Raw genomic sequence first — 26,597 nt, 5'->3', positions numbered from 1 at the left:
ACCTGTAGTCCCAGCTACTTGGGAGGCTGAAGCAGGAGAATCGCTGGAATCCATGAGGTGGAGGTTGCAGTCAGCCGAGATCATGCCAATGCACTCCAGCCTGGGCAACAGAGTGAGACTCCGTCTCAAAATTAAAAAAAAAAAATTATGATTTCAGGTAATCAACTTATATAGAAATTTATTTCTGACCATTGTGTGTCATAGCTACCCAAATGCTTGCAGTGCATTTAAAACTGAGAGGCCCCTTAAGAGAGGGCCAGTGAACTACCAGAAGAGAACGATTGAATGAGGCAGGCCACATGCTGTGGTCTGTGGCTAGCTGCTCACAGTTTAAAATGCTGCACTGTTGTTTCCATTGTGCTCACTCATGCTATCCTTCACTGGTATTTCACATGCATTGCATTTTTTTTTCTATTAAATTTAGTGACTTTTTAAAAAATAGGGTGCACGGGGCAAATAGTTGCCATAGTTGTTAAAACATACGGACATTTTTCACCATAAGCATCTCCTCCTAGGCTACACTGGGCACCTGTGCAGTAGCTTGGAAATCGTGCCAGGCTTACCTCCCCTCTGTTATCTTTGGTTCTTTTAATATCAGCTCCCCTTGTTCTCTGACCATTCTGGCTTCAAACTTGGCTTCTTTTCTGCCTATAGTCCCATTTGGACAGATATCCTAGCCTTAGGCTTTTCTGCCTATAGTCCCATTTGGACAGATATCCTAGTCTTAGGCTTTTCTGCCTATAGTCCCATTTGGACAGACATCCTAGCCTTAGGCTTTTCTGCCTATAGTCCCATTTGGACAGATATCCTAGCCTTAGGCTTTTCTGCCCATAGTCCCATTTGGACAGATATCCTAGCCTTAGGCTTTTCTGCCTATAGTCCCATTTGGACAGATATCCTAGCCTTAGACTTTTTGACTTGCCTCTGATTTGACAAAGCTTTAGGCGTTTGTTTCCCCCCAGTAATTGCTTAAACTCCACAAACCATAACCAAGGAAAAGGAGAGCCCTATCTTGGAATAGGACCTCATTAGAACTTTTTCCACACTTATGCCTCTGTTCGTCAGGAAAGGATATTGAACAAGATGGTTAACAATGCAAAAAAGGATCATTATTACACTAAGAGACCCAAGAAATATCCAGTATGACCAGAGTCTATGGGCTGAGTGGGAAAAAAGTTTGAATATAAAGTAACTTCTCTGTGGAATTAATTAAGGTTCAGAAGAATAACAAACATAAGCACAGTGGGGCCAAAGTCTAAAACAAAACAAAACAAAACAGTTGGATGAAAGCACTTAACAGGAACTGAGAATTCCAAATTCTAATCCTAAATCAACTGCACTCATAGAATAAAAGTGTGAAGTGTGGTGCCACAGATAAAATGGGAGGCATACGCTTTGTTTCCAACACTTAAAATTATTTCGTGAACACAGCAATCTAGGTTTTATGATAACCTACCACAGTATGCTCAAGAAAACTGCATCAGACTCTGATCCACTTTAGGAACACATTGTTTTGCTTAGTTTTCCCATTCCTCTATCCCCTATCTCGTATTTGCTTTTAAAACCAACAGAAAGCCTTTCTTAGGAAACATTTCTAAATTCATTTCTGTGCCTCATACCATTCCCACTATTCTAGTGCAGGTTCATATTCCGTAAATGACTGCTGTCAGCCATCTATGACTAAATTTCTTTTGTTCGTACAGCCTTTGTCATCCTCCTGGGCACCACATACCAGATTAATCATTGACTGGACTCTATTCGTGTGCCATCCCAGATCTCCATGACTCCACTCACAAGCTCCTACTCCCAACTGTGTGCCCTATTTGCCTTGCTTCCCAGCAGCGGTGGCTCTATGACTATAGTTACAAAGCTTCAGCTGCTGCCACTGTCACCACCATTGCATACCTGCATGCAGATAGTGCCTTGCTGCACTAGACCCATGGAGGCTCTGGCTTCCCTAGTGGCTGCCTGAAGCTGGCTGATCCAACCTAGAGGCAAACGGACATTAACATCTCATGGAGCAGAGTTGGACCAATGGCCAAGAGACAGGAAGAAGCCAGAGATTAGATTGCTTGCACTCTCCTGTCATGCCATGGGTTGTTTCAAGCTGCGTTAGTATCAGGTGGTCTCTCTGAAGATGTCCTGCAAGACCCAGTGACCCACTGTGGCCAACTCGGTGGTGCATCCTCTCTCTAAGATTTGGCCTCCTCCTTTCCCTGCTCTTCCTCTATTCTCTTACTTTTGATTCCCTGGGATTATGATCCCCAATAAAGCATTAGCATATATGCTTTGCCTTAGGCTTTATATGCGGGGAACGTGTGCTAAGATAATCATCTTATTACTTTCACAAAGCCCTTTCTGGAATAATGACCTGCAAAGCTCCCTTCGCATAGCATGCTGGCTATTAAGAAACTCTGTGTATTTCCTGCACTACCTAGTCAACCTTCTCTTTCACCATTTATAACTTCCTTAGTGCATACCTCACTCTGTCCATCCACAACACAAACAGACTATCTTCATGGCTGCTATTTCCTACTTACTATATTTTGGTACAATTCTGTGTACTTATGTCTTACCTCTCCAATTAAATTGTAAACTTAAGTATGACATACTTAAGTATGTCTTTGTATTTTGACATCATTTTGGCACCGAGAATAGTACAAGGGATTATTATGTATTTGTTGCTGATAAAAGTTATATACACATGACCATGTTTCTTTCCAAATAACAAGGAAAAATCCTGGAGTAAACATGGTCATCCCTGTAATTAACCAAACACTCAGGTGAAATGTTGCTTAGAAATAGCCACAGTTGACATTTCAATGAAAAAATTTTTTTTCCCTCAGGGAACTAGCAATACACAGGTCAGAAGAATGTAAAACAAGGCCAACTCCCTGCTGTTTTTTACCTAAAGGATCACTTTTTCAACTCAAAATATGATTTGACAGTCCTTACATGATAATTTTTGGCTATTAAAAAATCTATAAAATATTCATTTTTATGAGTGTTATAAAGTCAAATGACAATCCTGTTGGATTTATCATCTCTTATTCTCTAATCAAAATAATACATTATAATAACTTTATTTCATATGATATTTTATAATTTTCAAAGTACTTTTTAATGTATTTTTCTAATTAGATCTTTCCAGACATGTCAGGCAGGAAAGTCTCATCGTCCCCATTTGATGAGAGTGTGAGAAAAGGGGCTGATATCCGTGACTAGCCTAAGGTCACAAGACTAGGAAGGTTCTATTTGAATGAGAACCCAGACCTTCTGACTGCTAGTGTGGAGCTCTATTTGGATTTTCCCCAAAAAGATTACACAAAGCAAGTTGTTTCTCAGCAATGGCGAAGCTTGAGGTCTTTTTAATTCTATGAAAACATTCAACACATGAATAAATTGTGGAATAGCTCTGTGACCTGAAATGATGAGTCTAGTTTCTAAGTGTTCCTTCCTAGATTATTAACCTGACAGCAAATGAAAAAAATCCGATATCCCAGAAGAGCAAATGAAAAATATGAGGGAATCTCAGAGGCACTGAATTAAATCTTCATTCCATCATTTATAATTTACAAAGCTCTCAAGGGAGCTCAGGGTTTAGGTTTTAGAGCAGGTGATAACAACACTGATTCCATTTAAGTCATTTTCTATTACCCTGCTGCTGATGCAAATGGAGAGCACGGAAACACAGAGGGCGAGTGCGACTCTTCTCTCAAGAATGAATATCACACGCTCCACTGTAATTGTGTGTGAGTAATTAATCAACCAGAAAATGTGATGTGATACCTCAGGACCATATGAGAAGAATGAGAGAAGAAGCTTGTCATATATAACGTGCTAAGGAAAAACATAATTGCTATATAGCCTGTGCAGTTCTATGCTTGGGCAAAATGCTTTAAGTTGTAAACAAATTTGTGAGGTGGAGGTGTTGGAGTATAAAGCAAAACCCATATTGGTGACCAGTGTGGAACAATTTGGACAGGCAAGAAAAATCTCATTTCCTTGGAAGTCTTAGTCATCCTGATCTGAGAATGTCAAGTAATGAAGAACTAAAAAAAAAATAAATAAATAAAAATAAAAAAAAGAACGTGGGAGAAGGAAACTTTAGAAATATGAGATATTTTCCCCAAGACCACAAAGTAGGTGTTAGAACAAGGCTAGTTCCCAGACCCATTCACATTCTACTATTTCAAGCTTCTCTTCCACACTGTCAAATTGGGGTTAACATGAATTTAACTCATCTCTTTGATGTTCAATTTAACACCTTCTGGATCAGAGCAGCATGTCTCTTTCCTTTAATAAGAATGCTGTTTCCAAATGCCAGCTTTTGAAATAGCTACATACGAAACTCCTGAGGAGATGGTTTAAAATGCTGATTCCAAGGCTCTGCCCTTGAAAATACTTGATCCAGTAGGCTTAGGACAGAACGTGAATATCTGTAAGTTTAAAAGTTACCACTGATGATCCTGACTTTCAGAACGATGGGTCAAGATTAAAATCAGATTTCCTTTAATATAATCTCTATCACTATTTGCTCAATTCCCAGGTTTTCCTCAATTCCCATCACTGGTGCAGGAGCACAAGAAACCACTCCAGATGCCTCTGAAGCCTTCAGTCTCAATCCCACACCAAGAGGTGCAGCGCAGAGGGGTGGCCCTCTCTCCTGTCTCTGATGGATTCCGCAGCCAGTCCATTTCTGGTCCGTGCTGACCTCCATCGTTTTCAGCAAAGCAACACCACCATCATTCTGTATCTCTTTGTCCAGGCAGCAGCACAGAATTGGGAATATATTTAAGGACCTTATGTTCTATGGAATAGTTCTGTTCAATGAGAAGACTTTCATGTATATGCTAGGTTTAAGGCTTTCTTCTTTTCTCATTGTATCTTTTTTTTTTTTGCACACCCACTTTTGTATTTATTTATTTTTGCTTATTTCATCTTATCTAAGAATTCTTCTACATCTTTAAGAAATAGAGAATAAAGAGATATGCCTCAAGCCTCCAGAGGGCAGGCTAGTTTATATATATATATATATTTCAGATATAATTAAGGATCACTCCAGGCAAGGAAACAGTACATACTTACAATTCAGTGCTATGGTGCCTTTTATGTGTGAAATCCTTCATTCTTCACAGATCTTTCTACATCAACACTCCTTCATCCTTTGGAACTTGAGAACTTTCAGGAAAACCTTCTGGTTGTTTCATACTGGGCTCTAAAACTTGCTTGCCTTTGTCCCCATCTGCTGCTCAGTGGCTGCATATTAGGAATTTGGAAATTGCCCCAACATAAGAACTGAACCATTCATTTGCGTTAACATTTCACAAAACAGTACTGCACGGGACACCAAAGGTAATATTATGCACAAGGCTCCCTAGTTGAGAGAGTCAGTACCGATGTCCAGGTACCAGGCTGAGCCAGCCCTGAGGAAAGGGCATCTTTTCTAGCTTATACAGGCAGTTCTGATTTCTGTACTTTACTCATTTCTAGCTTTTATTCCTCTTTACCTATCTCCTTGTCTTTTGCAATTCTGCTGCTTCTTATAGTCCAATAAACTATAATAATGCCATATTTTATAGAACCTGACACAGCATATCATAAAATGGCTGAAAGTGATGTCATATGAAAAGCTCTTGAAAATCTAACTAAATGCCCTTGAGGTTCACCCTGGCCTCGCCAGTTCCCTAGACTCCAGACCCATCACGAAGTGAGAAGCTTGTTGGGGAGACATGGGCAGTTTCATCATGAAACAGACTGATGTTACTTCTTAGGGAATTCTCTCACATTATGGAAAGCAGAAGCCTGGCTGTAAAAGAAACTTGTGGCATATTCTAAGTAAATCAGATAAAAGTATTCCAGGACAAATCACAGCCTAACAGCAGACAGTCACCAGGCCGGTGTGTCTAAATCTTCTTTAAATATTTGAGTTGCTCTAATGTATAGGGCCCTGAGCTTAGTTCTGGAGAAGCAAAGTCATAAAATATGGTCCTTGATGTAAAGGGGAAAACGCAATGTGAAAGAACAAAGTAAAATACAAAATTGCGTATTTGAAATGCCAAATGAGACATACAGATGTTAAGTGCCAGAGGAGCCCAGACAGAGGAAAGTTCACCAAGTACTGGGGAATACAGGGTGGGGCAGGGTCGGGGGTGGGGGTGTTAAATAAAGGGGTGGGACTGAGGGAAGTTGAAAATAATCAATCTGAAAATTTGCCCAGCATGTACATGCCTAGCAATTTCAGGTTTAATTATAAACCCTAGAGCAGCATTGTTCAGTAGAAATATAATGTGAGCCACAAACATTATTTAAATTTTTAAAAGGTAAAAAGAAACAGATGCAATTAACTTTAATAACATATTTTATTTTACCCAACTGGTATGAACTGGATGTTTGTGGCCCCCCCAATGCATGTGCTGAAACCCTAACCCTCAAAGTGATGGTATGAGGTGACATCTTTGGAAGGTGATTAGGCCATGAAGGCAGAGCCCTGGTGAATGGAATTAGTGCTGTTATAAGAGGCCACAGAGCTAACTCTGGTTCTCTTTCTGCCATGTGAGGATAACACAAGTAAGCACACTAACCTGGAAGAGGGCCCTCACCAGAACCCAACCTGCTGGTACCCTGATCTCAGACTTCCAACCTCTGGAACTGTGAAATATAAATTTCTGTGTTTACAAGCCACCCACTTTAGGGTATTTTGTTATAGCAGCTTGAACTAAGACATTAATATATGCAAAATATTATTTCGATTTGTAATCAATATAAAATTATTGAGATATTTTATATTTTTCTCATATGAAGTCTTGGAAATATAATTAATATTTTACACTTACATCTCAGTATAAACTAGCTACATTTCAAGAGCTCAAGAGACACATGTGACTAGTAGTTATCATATTAGACAGCATGACCCTAGAGAAACTCTGTGCATATTGGGCAGGAAGAAATGTTATAAAGATATACTCTGAAGCATTGTTTATTATATTATAGTGAAAAACAGGAAATGGACCTCCATCAAAAGGGAAAAATGTGTAAATAAACTGTGAACAAAAGGATGGAAGCACTGCTTGGATTCACCTTAAATCCCTGTTGGTGACCTCTGGGGAAAGGAGGTAAAATGGAATGGAGGAAATACATAAGTGTGAATTTTATCTGCAATATTTTAATTCTTTAGATAAAAACAAATATAGAAATACCAGTCTTTGCTCAATGGGTAGTAGATACATGGACCCTTATTGTATTATTCTTTGCATTTTTCTGTATTTAAAAGCTTTTAAGTAAATTACAAAATAAAATTCACTGAGGATATGGAGGTGCAAGTAGTAGACAATCAGAAGACTGGCTCTTTGAAGAAAGAATACAGACAGTCATAAGTCAAGGGACAACTGGGGATGGTGACTCGACTTGTCAACTGATGGGAATGATCCGGAAAGGAGAGTTAAGGCTGTGAACAAGAGGTGACAGCTAAAGTTTTATATTCCCTGCACATCTGTGTGACAAATGTGAGTTCAATTTTGCAACCTCACCTTGGGAGAGTGTTGATGAAGCAAAGGGTTTTATAGAATGAGGGAGTAAGGCCTCAGAAGCAGCAGTGATATTTAATGAGTCACCTATTCTACTACCTGGTACTGGGGTATACCTGGTGTTAAGGAAAACACAGCTGGGACAGGTGGGAAAGTAGGGTTCTTGGGGGCAGCCAGGGTTAAGTGAAAGGAAGGAGGTAGAGAAATGTTCAAAGATGTTGAAGTTATAGGGGAGTGTACGGCTCATGAAGGGAGGATCCAGTGGAAGCTCAGGATTGGAACAGATCAATAAGTATAATGGGTCATAAAGAGATGTGAGCCCAGGCATGGCCAACTGGAAAGGTTTTCCCTTCTGGCATCAACTGATTTTTGCAGGCATGTGAGGTACTATGAGATCAGTTCTGATCAACTTCTGGGGAGAGGCAGGGTAAAGAGTGTTTCCAGGGTGTAGGTCCTGAATGATTTGCTTGGTGGTATGTTGATTTCTGGAATATGTGCTCTCTCAGGCTTCAAACTGTGGACTTTTGAATTTCTTTCAATGTTTCACTCTCCTAACAGTGCTGTGGGGAGAGAGAGTGAGACATAGTGATCAAGGACACTGGTTTAGGTTTCATATCCTCCACTTTTTGTGTGACCTTGAACAAATTAATCTCCTGGTGCTTTAATTTTCTAAATGTAAAATGGAGCACTGATATATCTAACTACCTCATGGAGTTGAGACAAAAATAGAGTTCATTAATATGCATAAAGCTCTTATCACAGTACTTGGCATATGGTACACACTAAGTGTTAGCTATGGACATTATAATCAGTGTAGCTATATATTTATATGCATTCATGATTATCTCCTTAGGTTAAATTCTTGACAATATAATTGTGAGGTAAGAAGGTGTGCAAAATTTTAATGCTTTCTTATAACTTGCCAAAATACTCACCAGAAGAGAAATTAAATCTCACTACCATATCATCTGATACTTGTTTGATTCCCTCTTATTTATGTCACAATGCATGACAACCCACCACCCACCCAACAATCGATTACAATAGTCCTCTGTGTACCTACTGGCCCAGAATGCAGGAGTGCTGCCTGGTGATCCACATTTTAAAGAGGTGCCCATTCAATTCATTAGCACTCTTTAGTTTAAAACCGTTGTTCTAGAATTTCAACAATTGATAAATCAATTGCTAAAACATTGGTTTCACCCAGCCTCTTTGCAATGGTAACACTTTGGCCCACGCTCTTGTTGAAATTCCTCTTGGCTTCTATAACACTTCTCTCTTCTGCATCATGTGCTATTTCTATACCGCATGTTTTTTCCCTTTAAGGAGCAAGTAAGTCGGTAAACTTACGTAACTGGCAAGTCCAAAGTGGCACTGGCTTCGAGCATAGTGTCCAGTAGAAATATATGGGCCGCGTCATCCAGAGGCCTGAAGCAATGTCATCAGGGCTTTGGCTCTCTCCTCCCATCACTGGCTTAGTTTCTTTGTATTTGGACAGACTCCCTGGCAATCAAAGTACTGGCACGCTCTGACTCAAATCCCTGAGCTTTCAGAAGCCCAGGAAGTTTGTTTTTTTTTAAAGAGTCTATACCTAGAAATCTTAAAACAAACAAAAAACAAAAAAACAAACAAACAAAAAACTCTTTCTGGCTCAGGACTAATCCAGGGGTGGGAGTTACTATGCCAAATCAGGCAGGGCACCATGTCTGCATTACCAAGTCCACAGCTATTAATTTTCTTCTGATTTCTCTTCCATTTTTGCAGTACTCCCATTCACTCAATCACTAAGTCAGGCTAATTTATCTCAACAGTTCTCAAATCTGTCCTTTGTTGTCCTGACTACTATTGCCCTAATTCAGACTCTCACCAGCTCTTGCCAAACTGTTTTAATAGCTTTCTGTCTGATCACCCTTCTCCATTCTTGCCTCTCCTCGATTCATCTTCCATATGGACACAAAGATAAGCAAATGCAATCTGTTTCCTTATTTAGTACCATTAGGTGCTTCTCCACTAGGATAAAGTAGTCAGAATTCCTTAGAATGGCATACAAAGCCCTCCAAGACCTTCCAGAGCCATCTACTGATCACCCTGTATGACCAAAACTAAATCCATTTGCTTTTCCTCAAACCCTGTTTCCAGTTAAATGAATTACATACATTCAGACACCAAAACTGAAATTTTAGACATTCTCGATTTCTTTCCCTCTCTACCTAACTTGTAATGTAGACATTTTCCAAATCCTGTATTTCTGTCCTCAAATTGTTCTCTGCCTCTTTCATTCCCTTCACTCTGCCCTATCCAGGCCTTATCACATTCTTCCTCCTTGCCAGTCCCTTGCCTCCAGTATCCACATCTTTTTCCCAGCCTCCTCTCCACTGTCACCAGGCTAACCTTTGAAACATAAGTCTTATCAAGAAAAACCTTCCACAGTACCTCATCCGCTGAATAAAAGCCCCCAAATCTTAGCAAGCTATTCAAGGTTACAGACACTGGACCCTCTTCCACCTGTCCTGCCTCTCCACGCCAGGCCAGGCACTCTATGCTCCAGGCACTGTGGACCCTCTTCCACCTGTCCTGCCTCTCCACGCCAGGCCAGGCACTCTATGCTCCAGGCACTGTGGACCCTCTTCCACCTGTCCTGCCTCTCCACGCCAGGCCAGGCACTCTATGCTCCAGACACTGTGGACCCTCTTTCACCTGTCCTGCCTCCCGATGCCAGGTCAGGCACTCCATGCTCCAGCCATGCAGACTGTGTCCTCAATGGCCCCATGCCTGTTTCTGCTATTCTTCCTACATGGGGTGTTGTTCCTCATATCAGCCCATGGAAATCCTTCTAAACCATAAGGGCCAAGCAGAAACACCTTTTCTTTTTTGAAGCACTCCTAGATTTCCCTAGCAGGACTACTCTGTTTATATACTGCAGAAATGATCACAGCCTGATTAATATAGTGGTTAATTGCGCATCAATGTCAGGCCCAATGGCTTGAGCGTTCCAGTACTTACAGATTCTGACTTTCAGAGAGTTACTGAGCCTTATTTCTCATCTACATATGGAAATATTAATACCTACCTCACAGAGCTGCTTTAAAAATTGAGATAAAACGTGTGAAGAAATCAGAACAGTTCATGGCACAGAAGCAGTTACCAGTGTTCCTGGACTTCACTGGACACCTCTGAAGGCACCACATCACATCTCAGTACAGCATGTGCACCAAGCTTGGGGGTTATGGAATCAAACTGCCTGGGTTTGAAGCCCACTTCTACCACTTACCAGCTGTGTGATCTTGGTCAAGCTCTTTGTCTTCACATTGTCTGTTTACCCGTCTGCAAATGGGGATAATAAAATACCTACCCAACTAGGTTTTTATGAGGATAACATAAAATAAATATAGCAACCATTGGCATCCAGTTAGTGCTAAGTGTTAGTTACAATTTCATCTCTGTATCCCAGAGTCTAGCACAGAAACTGGGACACGGTTCATGCTCAATAAATATTACATTGTAATGAACCCTATGCTTCACTTGGCAGTGTCTAGTTAAAGTTCTTATCTGCATTAAGCATACTGACTCATTCCATTGCAATTAAGTGTTTTCTATAGTTAACACCCATCTACAAAATGCCAAGCTGCTGCCTATCTCATTGCTTGGTGAACCACCAGTGAGTGCAAATGTGTGTACAATTATGGATGGTTTATTTAGTCTTGAATAGGCTTCTCCGAAGCCATACTATTGTTATATATGTGTAATTTGATTAATTTGCCAATAGTCTGTCAAGTGAATAGCACCCCTTCCAAAAACAGTATGCCAAAATGTTTTTACATTGATTTTGAGGTAGTTGCCATGCATAGAAAGATTACCTCTCGTTTCTATTAATATAATTGCTTTGCAGAGGAACGGTATTTCTGGATAAAATTATTTTAAAAATACCAAAAATTGCAAATTTCTAACCTATACCAAACCGGGGCAGGATGAAAAATATTCTCTCATTCTCTGACTTTTGTTTTGGAATCTGTGTTATAATAAACCACCAGAAGGAAGCCACTGTGAAGATTGGCGAGGGAAGGTAGCGGGGAACTGGGGGATCTATATGGGAGCAGCAAAGACAGCAGTTCCTATCAACAATGACCCTGTTGAAGAAGCACTGATAGGGGTCAGAAAACCTGAGGAAGAAAGCAGACTCCTTATGAATATTCAACACTTGCTCTAGTGCAGTTTTTCTCAACTTGGCGCTTATCGATATTTGGGGCTGGATAATTCTTTGTTATGAGGGAGCTGACCTGCATTGCAGAATGTTGAACAACACCCCTGCCCTCTACCCACTGAATGCCAGTAGCATCTGATTCCCAGATGTGAAAACCAGAATGTCTCCAGACTTTGCCAATAAAAGGCCAAACACTCTGGTTTAAAAATCACTGCCTTAATGGGAGAAAATTAGCAAAATTATTTAGATGGAACCTCTTATATTTAAATGTGTACTATTTTTAAGTAGCTTTATTGACTCATATAGGCTTACCCTAAAACTAATGATCTGTACTAATAATACAAGAAGCCAGGACTATGATTGCGATATATTTTACCAGAGATGGGTCCTAGTGGTCCTCTGTTCCTCAGGTTGGAACCTAGAACAGTGTGAAGGCAAGAGGATGACATGGAAGAAAAGAGCCACTGGAAACTGCTAGCTGGTCTTTCAATTAGCAAATCGTTGGCGGGGGGGGGGGGGGTACCTGTGAAATGTAAGCAATTCCAGGGAATGCAGAGGTACCATACACATAGTCTTTGTTTGAAAGGAGATTACAATCTCCTGACAAACTATTTCCAGTGCAATTCTCATCTTTTGCTTTTTACTTTTAGTATCTGGTTGGTACTTATGTTTCAACAGCAGGGGTCATTACAAATAATGTTATGTATTTATAAAATGAGAACAGAACAATGTACAGCTCATTTCTCCATAATACTTCACTTAAATCATTTTAGGAAATTAACTGTATTATTAATTGCCTGAAAACAAGACTCCAAGCACCTCCTCAGCCATACATTCCCCCAAATTTTTCCTTTATAGCTGGTAAAATACTGCAATGGTTACACAAGCTTTAACTGTAAACTTAACTTACAAATATAGTAAAATTAACTTATAGTAATGATAAAAAATAAAGTTTCCCCATACTGGGTAATATTTACTTTTATGTCAGAGATGAATACGGAACAAGTAAGAGTCTCAAATGAGCAGCAATAGAGAACTCAAGGGCTTTAATTATATGATGTGTAATAAAAAGAAATGGCATAAAACACGCTGTACTAGTATCCTCAAGGATTAACCTATAAAATGCCTAAATATGTATCTCATTCTGACTGAATTATAATCAGGTATTCATCTTCCTGCTACACTTTGTCAACCCTGCACCTCTGAATCCAGTCATTCCTCTGATGTGTATGCCTTAATATTAAATAGTTGTCCAGAGTGTATTAGAATTAAATATATATTTAGCAACAAGCAAATGCCAAGAATCATAGGACATCAGCAGGGACCAATGAAGGTATTATATATAAAGATTTTAAGCTCTTGACATATCAGAATAAAGAGATCGTTTTTCTGATTTCAGGAGTGAACTTAACTCCCTTCTCTTTCAATCGGAGTTGGCCCATTTTATTATGATTATAAAAACTGTAATTTATAGGATTATTTTGCTATTTGTTGAAAAGCCAATCTAAAGTTCCAGAAGCCACCACTTTTAAAATAGTGCTTTATGTGTTACACATTCTTACATGTAATAAATCACTCTTGAGATGCAAGCAAAGCGAAACAGTAGCATTTCATTTCTCACTAATGGGTCTCAATACAAAGTAGGAGAGTCCAGGCAAGTCACTTAACTCCTCCAGGTTTTATTTACAAAGAAACTGGTATAAATACCTGCCCTTTCTTACCTTACACAGTTGTCCTGAGGATCACATAAGAACATGTAGTTGTCAAGAGAAAAGCATTCCTACAAGTGCTGGAGCAGAACTGTTGTCATATATTTTTGTTATAGCCAAATTCTTTCAGGTGAATCACTCAGCTTTTGTGCTGTTCGTGCCTTACAGAAAGCTGGAAGTACTGTGCCCCCTGCTGTTGAAATGTGAATACATTTGGTTGCTGGTTAAAAGGAAATGAACTACACTACAAATGCCTCTTTATAATGAAGGTAAAAATACTAAAATAAAAATCTGAAAATTTTCAGAGGAAGCAGCCACCTTTATGCAACAGGAGCATGACTTTCACTTGATCCATCAAGATGAAGGCAAATAAAATTAATCTTAATCAGAATTTCTTGGTATTGAAACTTTATGATCTAATTTCTTTATACTTCCTCTCCCTAAGCCCTTGATGTCCTGGGCTTCTAGACCCAATCCCCTAGAGCTCCTCTTGGCTCCTTCCCCAGGCAAAAGAAAAAGTTTGATTAATATGAAAAACTTAACTCACTGAATGTCATCCGAAATAGACTTCGGAGAGTGTTAAAATGATTCGGCTTTTAACCTTTAAGCCACCTGTTTTCAACTGTGTAGTGAGTTTTGGCACCTTTTAAAAGGGATGCCGTGCACAAGGCAGAGACTTCTGTTTTGTTTTTTCTTTTGCCAGGAAACAGGAAGTGCTAGTTACAGTGGGGAGTGAGACGGGTAAAAAATGTCTTAAATGCTCATTAAGGTAAAAGGTACCTTACCTTAAGGAAAACATTCCAACAGAATGTTTGTCAGGTACAGAGCACTTATTTTTATATCTCTAATTTCCCAGAATAATGCCAATTCATAACCCACAGTAGGTGTTCAATGGATGCTTATTAAATTAAATCACCTTGATTTGGATCTCTCACGCTGACTGGAAGAAAGGGTCTGTCGCATCCTCAGTCCCCCAAGATCTGGCCTTCGCACAGGTCTCTCTGCAAACCAGGTTCGGTCACATCTATGAATCCAACTTTCATCTCCACGGTTTTTAAGATTCCCAAGTGACATGTTTGCATTTAGGGGCATACTTTAATTAGTATATGACGTCTTCATGCTGATGTCCTAGAATGTATTACTAATATTTCTATTACTATTCCTTAATGGTGATCAACTAAGAAAAAATAAATTATGAAGTTCATCTTGACCAAGAATTCCTTCCCACCAAGATTTGTAAAACTTTCTGCCACACATATTTGAAGATGATCTTTTTTGACTTTAACACCTAGAAATGTATATTTTAATTTAAAATAGAATTTTAGAAACTTCTAAGAAATCAGTAATTTTCTCACCAGTTCAGTAAACCACTTTACCAATTAATCTTTTATTTTTTATTGCATACATCAATATTTAACAGAAGAAAAATAAAGAACCCCTAATGTTAAACTGAATTACATGTTATCTTCTGATTCTTTTCAATGTAGACCTAAATTTTCACATGTATCAGTAAACACAATTTATGTTCTTATTAACATTTTTGAATCTCACTTTTTTGCATACAATTTGACATATATCAATATTATTGAAAGGCTATATAACATTCTGTGATAGCACTAGCAATACACCAAAATTTACTTAACCATTTCCCAATCGTTGGGCTTTTTTCCCCCTTAAAGTTATCTGAGTGGAACTGCTAGAAAACTTTGTACAAATAGCTTTTCTTTCTTTTAAATATTTTCCTGGGCATATGCCACTCAAAGTGAGTATGTCAAAAGATCAGTTATAAAGCCCTTTTTATAGTCTTCTACACAGTTCTCTTAAAAGGCTACTAATACACAATGCTGCTGCTATAAGGACACATGCAATTAAAACAGTTTTGCTAATACAATAGCATGAACTAAGTCAAAGTTGCATTTTTAATATTAGGAAATTTGAATACCAAATTGATTTTTTATATCATTTATACACGATCGCTTTATAAATTTGCCTAAGAGTACAAACCCTTATGGATATGCATATAGTTTTACAAAAACTGAGTGCATCCATGTGTAATGCAAATAGCTTCTTTTAAATTCCATCTTGTTTTGTCTTTTTCCTATTTACTACACATTTAAAACTTTTTCTCTTAGTTGATCTACCTTGCCAATTGCCATGAAGTTCCTTTATACCACTATTGGTGTGAGACTTGTAGTATTTTTCTTTTTATACTTAACATTTTAATTCATTTGGAATATCACATGTAAAGTGGATCTAATCTTTCCACACTGACATCTAGCTAGTCTTTCCACCAGCAGTTATTAATATTTCTTTCTTTCCATTGGCTTATTAATTTCAGTTAAACTTTCTACTTGGCACCACAGAATATTCAGAAAGGTTGCTTAATAGCATGTTTTAAGGATTTGGAGAGCAAGGCTCCCATTTTTTCCCCCTAAATTAAAAAAACTTACATCTTTGCTTGCTTTCCTAAATAATTTACTACAATTATGCCATATTCCACACAGCAACCAGTTGGAATGTTAAATGGAACTGTAGTAAATTTCATACTAATGTCACATATTGGCATTCCTTTGGATGTAGCTTTATATTTTAAAACACATTATCTAACTTAATCCCCACAATAATTCTGTGAAGTATTTCTCTTCTGTAGATGGTGAAATAGATACTAGGAGTGACTTTCCCAAGAGTATACAACTGGTAAGTAGTGAAATGAGAACTGTAATTCTGGTTTTCAAAAAACTCCCCATCTCCCCATGTACTACTTTTCCACTACACCGGCATGGCTCCCATGGGAGTTTGTTCATGTTTAAAAATATAGCTCTTTAAATTTGCTTCTATTTAGGCATCTTTCTTAATTTATCTCTATGTAGTTATATAACTTTCTTTAAAAGTCTCATATATATTAATAACCAAACACACTTTTTAAATTGCAGTTTGTCACTGTTAAGATGTAGAAATGAGATTTTTAAAAATTGTGTATCCTGCAACTTCTTGAATTAGTCTTTGTTAGTACATTTTTATACTATAAGTTTTAGCAGTTGTAAAGCCATGTTAATAGAAAATATTTATGCTACTTTCCTTATCTTCCTCATTTTGTGAATGCTGGCTTTTATTGCAATGACAGGTCTCTTTAACCATATATAAAAATAGTGCCAACACTGTTTACTTTCCACTTGAGAAATGTTTATGTTTTCCCAGTAGGAATAACGGTAGTTCTTGGTTTAAGTACTTAACAGACTCCGAGAAGTCTATTAAATCATTGCCAGAGAAATAATTAAATCAAGGGTGAATGATGAATTTTTGAAAAGTTATCTGTAATTAATACTTTGGATTTTTACTATTTGTTCTTTTGATGCTGATTTAATGGCTGTTGTGCTTGACACCAGCCTTATAATCCTGAGTGATAGTAAATTATTTGTTGCTGTATTGTTTGCCAATATTTTATTTTGCATTTTGCATCTGTTGAGAATAAAATCCTTCTAAAAATGTCTTTTAGTACTGAGAACATGTCTGCCTCAAAAGACAATTTGAAGCATACTGTCCTTCATGATACATGGATAGACATTATTTAAACATTTGAAAAAGTTCACCAGTAAGTCCATTAGGGTCAAAGTCCAACCTGTCAGAAAATTATACTGGGTTACAATATCCCCTAAATTTTTAAATGCTTTTTATTGGTATAACTTCTCATTTCCCACTTATTTTGTATTAAGAAATATATTCATTTTCTTCATTTCTAAATCAACCTTTATTTTCGACTAATTTTTCCTATTTCCATTATATTGGGCTATACCATCTTTTGCAACTTCTGATTGTTCCTTTTCTCAATTTCTTATGAATAATCTGTGATACTGAAAATCTTTTCGGTAGATCTGGAATACCTTCACCTTCATTTTGTTTATCATCTTATGTATTTCTCATTTTAATTACTATTTTATAGGTCTATTTCAAGTATTTCAGTTGTTCTGTTAGATTTAAACTTTAGGATAAAGTTTAAATATGACTTTACTATATTTTTAAAAGTCAATACAATCCATGACTTTGCTACTTTAAGTAAGTTGTCAATTACTTAAATCTGTCTAGTCTCATTTCCTCACATATAGAGGAGCAAAAATTAGTGTATTCCGAACAAATTTTGGCCTGATAATATTTTTTGTAACACAATCTTCAGATCACGAGATGTGTTACTGAAGAACATTTTGTTAAAATTTAGCCAAATTCTGCTTCGAGATCCATGCTCTAAAATATGTTTGTTTAGTTCATCTTATCTTCAGATTTCTCTGATTCAATAAGCTGCAGGACCAGTGTGTGCTTTTTACCCCTGGCAATGCTAGACTAATTTTCGTGGGCACTTTCTCTTTCTCCTGCAGCGCCTACACTCTCTAACAGTGAATGTTAGTAGAAAGATCAAAGGTTTTAGAATCACAAAAGGCTGGGTCCCCATGTTGGCTCTTCCACATACCAGATTCTGAGCAAATTACTAATAATTCTCTTATTTCTTCTTTGAAGGCGATATGGTTTGGCTGTGTTCCCACTCAAATCTCATCTTGAATTGTAGCTCCTATAATTCCCACGTGTTGTGGGAGGAACCTGGTGGGAGATAACTGAATCATGGAGTTGTTTCCCCCATACTGTTCTCATGGTAGTAAATAAGTCTCACGATATCTGATGGTTTTAAAAGGGTTTCCCTTTTCACTTAGTTCTCATTCTCTCTTGTCCACCGCCATGTAAGACGTGCCTTTCACCTTCCACCATGATTGTGAGGCCTCCCCAGCCACATGGAACTGTGAGTCCATTAAACCTTTTTCTTTATAAATTACCATCTCAGGTGTGTCTTTATCAACAGCATGAGAGCAGACTAATACAGAGGGTATATGCGAATTTGCCTCACAGGATTGTTGAGAAACTGTCATGAGAAAGCATAATAAATACTAGGTACCAAGCACATGATAAATACTATTTCAGAGCAAAAACTGTCACAGGGATCATCATTCTCTGACTGAAGAATGGAAACTGGACTAGAGGAAAAGCAAGTTCATGTCTTCTGACAGCTCCACAGGTTTTCACCATTAGAGTACTACCAGTTTTATGAGTTGGGTGGCTCTGGGAGAAAAAAAGTTTCTATACTCTGGATAACAGCTAAGAGGCAAGAGAGATTACAGAAAGTTGTTACTTCACAATTTGTTAAGTGGGACACAACCGAAAGGGCATGGTAAATCCTCCTTTGATTCATTCCTATCAGTTATGTTATAGTGATATTAAAGTGGTAGAGCCAACAAGGTGGTATGTTTCATTCTCACTGAAAAACCTCGGGTAATCTATTTATAGAGGGTTTTATAAGTATCTGTAATCCCAGGTTAAAAAGGCCTCACTCTGTTTCTCCTTAGGAATTCCTAAGAATTCCTCCTTAGGAATTTCAGAACAGCCCTTCTGAAGTATCTTCTCCTGGGGCACTTCATTTTTCCTTTTGGTCTAAGTTACTTGTTGGAAGCTATTTTAAGTGCCAGAGCAGGGCTCTGCAGAAATTTTCTGAAGTATTAAATAAGAATAAATCTTATCTTTCAAATTTCCTTTGCAATCAACCTCCCCAAAATGAGCTTTTCAACCACTAATTGAACTCCAATTCTTTTTGTAAATTAGAACACTGTGGTGGCGTCATTGCCTCATCGGTTACAAGGGTCAAGTGGGTATTATAAACTTCAGACCTTCACAGTGCATAAAGGATCATGCAAAGCTAATCTTTAAACGATTATAGACAAATGTATTTTATTATCATATTGGCATCTGTATTAGTTGCTATTCCTACCACCATGTCTATACATTTATATTATATGCAAAAGATCCACATAATTTACCATTTGTGTATGTTTCACTATTCGAACAGGCCGCAGCAACTGTAACAGCTGCAAAAGTAATTAAAATATTACTTGGGTATTACTAATTGTTCTGTAGACAAAGATAAAATCTGAAGATCATTAGCAAATACATTACCTTTAAGCTGAGTTGCTAATATGGAACCCTTACATATATATCCAATACTAAAATAAAGCTAACTCTGTTTTAAGATTCTGGGTCATATAGCCCATTCTAAACAAAATGTTCAATAATCAATAAATCACTCATTGATAGGTTAACAAAGATATTCAATGCTGAATGTCTGAGAGTTAAAGACAACATCTGCATAGCATTCATCATATATAACCACTTCTAATTACTCATATGGGAAACTGTCCTTTAAATGAGAAAATTCTGATGCCATGAAGGAGGTCCAAAACAGCATTTCGAGATTGCTCTTTTCTAATTTTGAAGGTGCTTCTCTGGGCTTTCCAGGTTTTTGCTTTCCTCAGAGGATTCTAGTTTGGCCATTACTACATTATTGGTTCCAGGAGCCTCTGGCTGCTTATCATCACCATCAAAGATAACGTCTTCTGGATTTGGAGGTGGAGGGCAGAATTCTTCAGTTGGAAAGATCTCCTGGAAAAGTGTTTCAGCTTGCTTGACAGCATGCTCATTTCCCAGGCCACAGTCAGGCCCAGAGCAGACATAAACATTGGAAGGCAAGCCATTATACGAGCTTCTGCTGATTCCCGAGGAATCTCTCATATTAAAATAAAGAGCCCACAAGAGTCTTGGCTTTGTAAGTTCTTCCTCGTTTATTTCTGTTTCAGTATACGGAGTGAATAATTTCTTCACCACTGATTCTAGGTCTTCTCTTGCTGTTTTAGAAGATGAACATGTCAAATGTACCAGATAGGTGTCCTTCATGCATGTCATGGTTGAAGAACATAATTCTGTGACCCGTACAGCACAAGCTCCTGGCTCTGCTGGAGGAACTATCAGAATGGAAGTCTGCTGATCTAAATCTGTCTTTAGTATAGACTGATCTGTAATGAGTACTGCCCTAGAGATCTGCTTATACTGCACATTTGAGCATGTTTCCTCAGAAAGGTAACTGTCTTCCACAATAAAATATTTAGCATTTATTCTTTGACCAAAGTGATCTATAATTGCTTTACATCGTCCAGATTCTTTGTCGACTACAAAGCACTGTACTTTATGACGAAGACAATAGATTCCACCAAAAACTGCACACATCCTACAGAAACCCTGGGGAATTTCTCCTTGGCCATACAAGGGAAATAAAAAGGGAGTGTTGCCAAACCGTCCGAGACACTGAAGGAAGTTTTTAGTTGCGTTAAGACCATCTATTGTAGTGCAAGATGATTCTGATGTCATTGCAATTGAGTGCAGTACAAAATGTTGAAGGTTGGGAGTTAGTTTTTTAGTTTTTAAGTATTCTGAAAATGAACACTGCCTGAAAGCTTGGTATTCATCAGGATGTTGTTCATACTCTAAACAAAATGTGAGAAATTTCATTAGCATCCTCTTTTCAACCATGGTGAGTTCCTTGCTATTAAAGACATCTGCTCTGGAACAAGGAACTTGCTCTACCTTTCCTTCCCGAAATGCAAGAATCCTAGTGACATTTTTAAATTCTACATAACGACTAACATCTGATTTGATTAAAAGATCAATTAGCAATCCTTGAGAATACAACAGTTTTGACACCAAATCAATATTAAACCTCCTGCCTTCTTTAACTATTTGAGAGTAAGTAATCCTATTTCTAATTGGTTCATCGGCCTTATCTTCTACTGTAGATTTGCTTTCATCTTTATCTCCATCTTTATCTGAAACTGTGTGCATACAAGTTTTATCTCCACAATACTTTTCCTTCTCCACTGATTCCTCTACATCAGTTACTTCTAGTGAAATCTCTGTATCACTTTTCTGAGTGTGTTTTGCAGGCATTTCATCGCTATTAAAATATGATGACTGGCTTTCTTCGGGCAATGCAGAATCCAGAACTTCAGTGAAGGTATTAGACACCCCCAAAGAAGGATTTTTCTGCAGAGCACCAATCTCTTCAACGTTGTCCTCCATATCCTGACTGGCGTAGCAAAAAGCTTCTGTGTGTTGAATAGTTTCATCCTTCTTGCGAAGAGTGATGGCTTCTTCTGTTTCATGGATCAGGTCCTGCCATACAACAGTACTTTCTTCCCCAATGTCATTGTTTTGCTGATACTCCTTCAACCAGGATAGCAATCCTGAAAAGCTGAAACTAGCCCAGTTTCCTCCATAGTAGCTTCTTGAATCAATATGCAGAACACTCTGACCACTTCTTGAACATGCAGCTGCAAGGATGGATTCGGGCAAACCTGTCCCTATTATAACCACATCAAACTCTGTGGGAAGATTGTCCGCCATTTTAGGAAGTAACAGCGTCTGGTGACAACTGCTGATGAAAGAAATGAGGTGTGATTATGCTGTAATAAAATCTGTCCTTCTGATGTTCCAGTTATCCCAGAAGCACTGAAGTTGCAGGTCCTAGCTGTTTAACGGTTACCCTTTTAAAATATTTTTTTTCTTATAAGTCAGTAGCATAAAAACATGAGCAAGTACATCTAATCACATCTGAGAATACTAAAATGGATGTGTGGTTTCATTTCTGCATTTCATCTTAGCAGTAAATGTCAAAATGCATCATATATGCATTTGTGACTGGAACTCTTCTCTGAAAGAAGAAAATTCAAGAAAGAATACATTGTAAACAATATAAGAGAAAAATAATTTCATGCAACAATGACAATCCATTGGAGTGTGACTTCTTATTTGGACATAAACCTCTACTAAAGCATGTCTTAAATGCTTTCTCACATATTTTCTAATTTCTTGAAAATGGACAATAGAGATATAACAGCCCTCCCAAGAATCAGGCAACATAGTAATAGAGAATGAACATAATGTTCCACAAAAATAAAGAAGAAATAACATAATACAATTCTCTAACTTTAGCTTTTAAGAAAACTATCATGTGAATAAATCTATACACAGCTGTGAGCTTAGACTAAAAGGAACGCATGGCTCCACTGTTTATAGAAACAGATTATACACTATGTGCATACTGCCATGATTAAAAGTATTTCTGTGGCCATTACAGTCTATGTGTGATTCCAGAACAGCTGAATATGAGACCTTTCCATGCCACAACCACCCTTAGGATCTCATGGTAGCAACATGAGACTATTTCTACTCAATTACTAGTCAGATTGTTACAAAAGGATTAATTCAGTAAAACAACTGGCCATTTAAAAATATTTAGGCTCATAATAGCCCTGAGGAGGAAAATGTATTAAAAATATGTATATGAATGTACACATGCATATAAGTAATAAAGGAAAAAAGTGTGTAAGTGTAAGTAAAAAAGGAAAACTTCTGATTTCATATTAAAATATCTTAACATAAATAATACCTACTTCTAACATTTGAATACAGTGATGTTTGCATTTCGCCACTGTCTCTGCAACCCTGAATCTCTGCATCCCAAGCAAAAGGTCTATCTAAACATCCTCTGCCAAGACTAATACTGTTTGTTCTTATTTTTGAAGGGGAAGTTTAAAAAAAAAAAAATAAATAAGGTTCTCCTGTTAACTTTGAGCATAATGCCGGTTACATTCCATGTGCGGAAGACATCTGTGTGATGCCCTGTGTGGCCAGAGGTAGAAAGGCCAAGGTGCTGAAGAGCATACTCACCTGAAAGTCTTTAGGCTAAAGCATTATATACACAATACTGCTAAACTTTCTAATATTCATCATTGCACAGTTTTGAGCTCTGGTTTTCACTACTGTTAAACCTACTGAAATATAAATCAGTACAAGCTGTACCTGTCTAGCCCAAGATGACTAATAATCCTGGATATTGGAAAAACAAGCCATTCAATTGGAACTTAGATTAAATTGCATAGGGCACACACCTTTAGTTTAACTAAAATGGCAATCCTAACAGTCCTGTCTAGTCAAAGCCTCTGTCTCAAAAATATCAAGGATTCCACTCATTTTTGGCATTCCCTAAGAAGCCAGGAACTAAGTACAGAATGCAGCAGTTGCCTGGCCCACTCAAGTATAAATATAAGTATGTCTGAATTACTTATTCTGCTTCTTCCAGCAGGGTGTGAAGACGGAGACTGAATCTATGATGGTATCTGAAGAGGTGTAACCATAGTACATGCTGCTTCTTGGCTTAGAAAGACAGGGCTCAGGGTAGGAGTAGGAGCAGAAGACACAATCAATAAGCGCTAAGATCAGGCACGTTCTAACCTACAGATATCAAAGGGGTCATCAAAATGCAAAGCAAGTAGGATGGCCTTAGAGAGCATTAAGCTGAATTACCCAATAATAGAGATGAGAGAACTGATAGCTGGAGAGATTAAGTGACTTGAGAAAGCCCGCACAATGCATGAGTCGCAGGATCAGGAACAGGATCCACTCTTGTGCCATCAGGCCAATGGTCTTTCCAACAGATAGGGCAGGCCTCTCCAAAAGCCTCTGCATCAAGAAGCTACTTCCCTCATTTTTAACTTCCTCCCCTTCAATACTCCACTGTTAGGTAGTTCTTGCTCAGGGATAACTCAGGAAGTGCCCTCCTTTTCTTCATCCTTAACCTGGATCTAGAAGCACAAACTCTGGAATTTACTCCAGGCAAAGAAATCATCTTTGCTAAAAACTTTTTAAACTCTATAGTAACTTCACTACTAACTTGCCCCACAGGGCTTAAGTCTCGGAATCTCTTATCTCAGGGTTTCCACCTCTACATTAAAAACAGGGAGAAAGTCATGGTTGAAAGCACTAAATGCCCTGAAAAATAGGGCAGCCCTCAGGCAAAAATCTAAGTGAACTTAGAAAATCACTGGGCTGGGACCCTAGGAGGGATGGTGAAGAAGAAAAACAGGAAGGGAGAAGTGACTAGGAGACACAGGAGGGTGGGATCAGCAGAGGAAAGAGGTGAGGAAGAGGGTGGATGACAGCTAACACTTATAAAGAACTCAGTACACCCTTGTGTTCAAACTCCCGGGCACGAAAACAGAATTTTCCAGCACAGAAAAGGCACTTCAAGGAATAAAGAACTTTGATGTCTGTGAACAAACACCTGTTGACTACCCTGGAGAACACTACTGATGATACTTTAGGCTTGGGCTTGAATAACCTTCTTAGCATTGCCGAAGAAACTGCCTGATAGGTATTTTATAATTAATATAAGGAGTGTAATCCCATAGCCATCTACACCACAGCCTACATACACTTGCAGTCCCCTCCCTAAATTTCAAATGTTTGTTCAAATGAAATTATCAGATTAAAGCTTATGAGGGGCGGGGAGGAAAATATTATAACCTCTGAAGCAATCAAATAAAATCTATTTTCTTATTTCCTTCAAAACGCCAAAAAATGAATCATTACAAATATAATATTTGGGTTTGTCATAGCATAGAGGTTACTGAATAAGAAAATATTTTTGATAATTCTACAAAGATTTTGTTCTCCCAAACCTACCAAGATTAAAGCAATAAAGTATCAATGGATTTCAGGATTTAAAAAAGGAACTTTAAGCCTTGAGAAATACACATTTCTATTTCAAATCTCCCTACAAATGAAATTCCTGAGGCACACAAAAAACAATTTCTTTCCTACGCTTCCTTCAATGATTTGCTGAGTTGTTGATCATCCTTCAAAACATCATGTCTCAGTGAAACTTAAATCTTCCATAATAAGAGTACTGTCGAAATAAATCTTCAACAATCAAGTTGTACTTTAATGAAATCTACCGACTGCAGAGCTAATTACAGTATTTGTTCACCTGAGATGGTATTGGCTGAGCCATTTGTAATCTCACCCAAGATTCTGGTGTGCTGGAACCCATCTATAAGAAGGAAAATAGTAAAAACAGCTTACAGGGCACATGCCAATTTGCATTCTGAGGACCTGAATGAAACTGTCTCATTCCCTAGAAAGCATTCAAAGGTTTACAAGTACTAATGAGAATTTTTTTTTTACACATTGCTATTTTAGTTTTCTACTCTCATTTTAGGAAACAAATAGTAGTACATGAATCTAATCTCATCACTCCCTCCAACTTTCACGAGTTAATCACTTTTTTTCTTGAATCTCTTGACTCTGCAGGCCCTCGTCTCTTTCCTCAAAGTGTAAAAAGCCGTGGTTTCGTGCCTTGTTGAGTGATCTCAGGAGGTAAAAACAAATGAGAAGAAAGGAGACGGGCTGGGGTTTGGGGTCAACGTGGGGGGCAGATGAGAGACCACAGGAATGGAGTCCTGGACAGCGTGGGGCGGGAGGGGACGGAGGAAGAGGAAGGCACCCGCCATGCGGCTGGGGTCGGGCAGCGTTGAGGAGGCGAGCGGGGAGCGGGGCGGTGTAGGGCGGGGGGCGCGGGGCCGAGCGGGAAGCGGTGCGGGGCGGGCTGGGGGGCGGACGCACGGAGCGGGCAGCGGGGTGGGGAGTGGAAGTTTGCAGAGGGGAGGCTGCCTTCTCCTCCCAGTCCAACTCACCGAAGAGGCTGCCGCTAAACCCGTCCCACACGCAGCCCACGGTGTCCCACACCCAGCCGTTCCTCAGGCAGGACACGAAGGTAAAGGTGACCCCGAAGAGGGACACCAGCAGGTCGCTGAGGCTGATGTTGACCAGGAGGAGGTGAGTGGGAGTGCGGAGCCGCTGGAACTTGTAGTAGAGGACGAGCACCAGCAGGTTGTTGCCGACGCCCAGCAGCCCAATGGAGCCCAGCAGCAGCGCCAGGCGCTCGTAGGTGCCGGGGCTGAAGAGGGGCGCGGGGCTCAGTGTCCCCGCCGGCGCCGGCCCCTCAGCGCCCGCGGCCCCGCCGCCGTCCCAGTAGCCCTGGCCGCCGCTGCGGTTCCCCGAGTACATGGCCCGGCGCCGGCGCGCCTGGCGGGCGGAGGCGCTCAGCTTGCGGCGGGGCTCGCGGCGCGCTCCGCACTGGGTGGGGCTGGGGCTCCGCCGCCTGCTCTGGCCATTGTGCACTGAGGGGCCCGCGCTACCGCGCGCCGGGCCCGCCCTCTTCCCGCCCCTTCCGCCCGGCGCACCCCCGTGGCCCCGCCCCTCCCCGCGGCCTGTCCTCGTCGCTCCGCTGCTCCCGGCGCGTCCTCTCAGCCCCGCCCCCCCGCGGGCGCGTCCTCGCGGCTAGCTCGCCCCGCCCCCACTGGCTGGGCACCTTCCGCTGGTCGGCGTGGACGCGCGTCGCGGGATAGCCTGGGGGCCAGGGCCGCAGGGTGGCCTCGATGGCTCTTCACACCCCCA

General features: G+C 39.4%; 2 protein-coding genes across 4 annotated transcripts in view; both read right to left on the bottom strand.

Annotated features, from left to right (window-relative positions):
• Positions 1-26,370, bottom strand: part of OPN3 (opsin 3) — a 46,691-nt gene extending 20,321 nt beyond the window's left edge. Inside the window, exons 1-2 of one of the 3 annotated variants that reach the window (XM_063594459.1) lie at positions 25,835-26,370; positions 14,795-21,735 (exon numbers count right to left, since the gene is read on the bottom strand). In XM_063594459.1, coding sequence (XP_063450529.1) covers positions 21,665-21,735; positions 25,835-26,207 — 444 coding nt within the window. In that variant the 5' untranslated portion in view covers positions 26,208-26,370 and the 3' untranslated portion in view covers positions 14,795-21,664. Of the gene's footprint in view, positions 1-14,794; positions 22,012-25,834 lie in introns of those variants that run through there. The other 2 variants (XM_055097555.2, XM_014343454.4) reach the window with 2 other exon arrangements.
• Positions 14,795-21,704, bottom strand: CHML (CHM like Rab escort protein). Its single transcript, XM_055097419.2, has one exon. The coding sequence runs from the start codon at positions 21,702-21,704 to the stop codon at positions 19,734-19,736; it is 1,971 nt and encodes a 656-aa protein (XP_054953394.1). The 3' UTR covers positions 14,795-19,733.
• Positions 26,371-26,597: the final 227 nt, after the last annotated feature.

The sequence above is a fragment of the Pan paniscus genome, chromosome 1 (genome assembly GCF_029289425.2).
Source record: "Pan paniscus chromosome 1, NHGRI_mPanPan1-v2.0_pri, whole genome shotgun sequence".
Taxonomy (NCBI): Eukaryota; Metazoa; Chordata; class Mammalia; order Primates; family Hominidae; genus Pan; species Pan paniscus.
Note: the sequence above shows the minus strand (reverse complement) of the source record. Positions and strands in the feature narration are given on the sequence as shown.